Here is a 1,457-nt window from a genome sequence, read left to right as displayed (position 1 = left end):
CTCAAATTTGAATTTCGATTGTCCAAATAATTAGGGAAGACTATGGGTCTAATACTTATTTTGTTAAATCCCCGTGGGAATGATATTTTTATACTACTTGATAACTAGTGCACTTGCTAGGGTCATCATTATTGAAGGAGTTCCCTTCATTCTGCATGTCTTGTCCTTCCCATTCCTCATCTAAAGCATTTTCGTCATCCGTAGCATCACCCTCCCCATTGTCCATTGCTTCATTTTCTCTTTTCCCTTCAAAAGTATTATCCTTCACTACTACTTTTGGAGCCATTTTCGTATTATTATAATCAATGACAGGAGCCAATCCTTTTTGGATCCAGACCTGTTTCGTGCTAGGGGGATGCAATGGCTCAACTACCACATGGTCTGGGTTAATAAATCTTATACAATTGAAGGATTTAACTCGTTCTTGTCTCAAGGACTTAGCCTGAGACCAAATATAGCCCTTGTAATTCGAAAACTTATCCTAACCTTTGCTGTCCAGGTTGTCATTGACATGTTTTTTCTTTGTCATGATGTTTCGCTTTCATTGCACCACTGTCCATTCATTCTCTACTTTCAGTTTGTGAACATTTGGACAAAATCCAGACTTATGTCCTCGCCACCCACAACTCAGACACAGGTCAAAAATGTTCTCGTAGAAAATTCTGATGATATGCTCCTGCCCTCCAAAAGTAATAGGAATTCTCAGTTTGAAAGGCTTAGTGAGATCAACACGAACACCAACTCTTGGGTAGGCCATCCGGTGCAACTCCTCTGTGTTGGAGTCAAGTTTAATTACCTCCCCAACTACCTGCAAAACAACCTCCAAATCATCCCTAGACCAACAGTCCAGGGGAAGACCAGGGAGTCTAACCCAAAGATTAGCATATTCAAGTTTCACCGAAAGAGGATTGAAGCCATTCCTCCATTTAGAAACAACAAAGTATTTCCCATTAACAAACCAAGGACCATCTTCCAGCACAATGTTGTAATCATTTGAGGATGCATAGGAAATCAGGAAGAATCCATTGCCAATTGATTTGACATCCATTTTGCCCTTCAGTTCCCACTCCATCATACGACCAGAAATGGACTTAATGGGTTTTGATAATGTGCAATCCGATCGGGCCTAGCTGTCGGTTACCTCGCCTCTGACGGAGTTGAAGGTGCCTGAAACAAGGAAGAAGCTGGGGATTTCCGGGGAGGAACCTAGTTGGAACACTCCAAAGCTCAAGTTAGTGCTCTAGAGAAGGCAAGGGAAATAATGGATTTCGAGACCATATAGCACAAAATATCACATACCTCTTTATCTTGGGGGAGGAAGGCCTCTTATAGCCACCTGGTGCATTTACTCCCAAATTTCTGCTAAGTCAGGCATAACCACCTCTGTGGGGGGGGGAGGGGGGGGGGGCAGGCATAACCGCCACTGTCCTCTCTGTCAAGGTCGTCTCTACCATGAC

General features: G+C 43.1%; 1 protein-coding gene across 1 annotated transcript; it reads right to left on the bottom strand.

Annotated features, from left to right (window-relative positions):
- Positions 1-541: 541 nt before the first annotated feature.
- Positions 542-1,072, bottom strand: LOC148845452 (uncharacterized protein At4g02000-like). Its single transcript, XM_088955874.1, has one exon. It carries the CDS (start codon positions 1,070-1,072, stop codon positions 542-544), a length of 531 nt encoding a protein of 176 aa, XP_088812000.1.
- Positions 1,073-1,457: the final 385 nt, after the last annotated feature.

The sequence above is a fragment of the Nelumbo lutea genome, chromosome 7 (assembly GCF_056320005.1).
Source record: "Nelumbo lutea isolate HS-2025 chromosome 7, American lotus-T2T, whole genome shotgun sequence".
Lineage (NCBI taxonomy): Eukaryota > Viridiplantae > Streptophyta > Magnoliopsida > Proteales > Nelumbonaceae > Nelumbo > Nelumbo lutea.
This window is presented reverse-complemented; position numbering and strand designations above follow the sequence as displayed.

What these genes read in the sequence shown, in the direction of transcription:
- LOC148845452 (XM_088955874.1), bottom strand. Translation starts at nt 1,072, where the DNA reads ATGGAGTGGGAACTGAAGGGCAAAATGGATGTCAAATCAATTGGCAAT.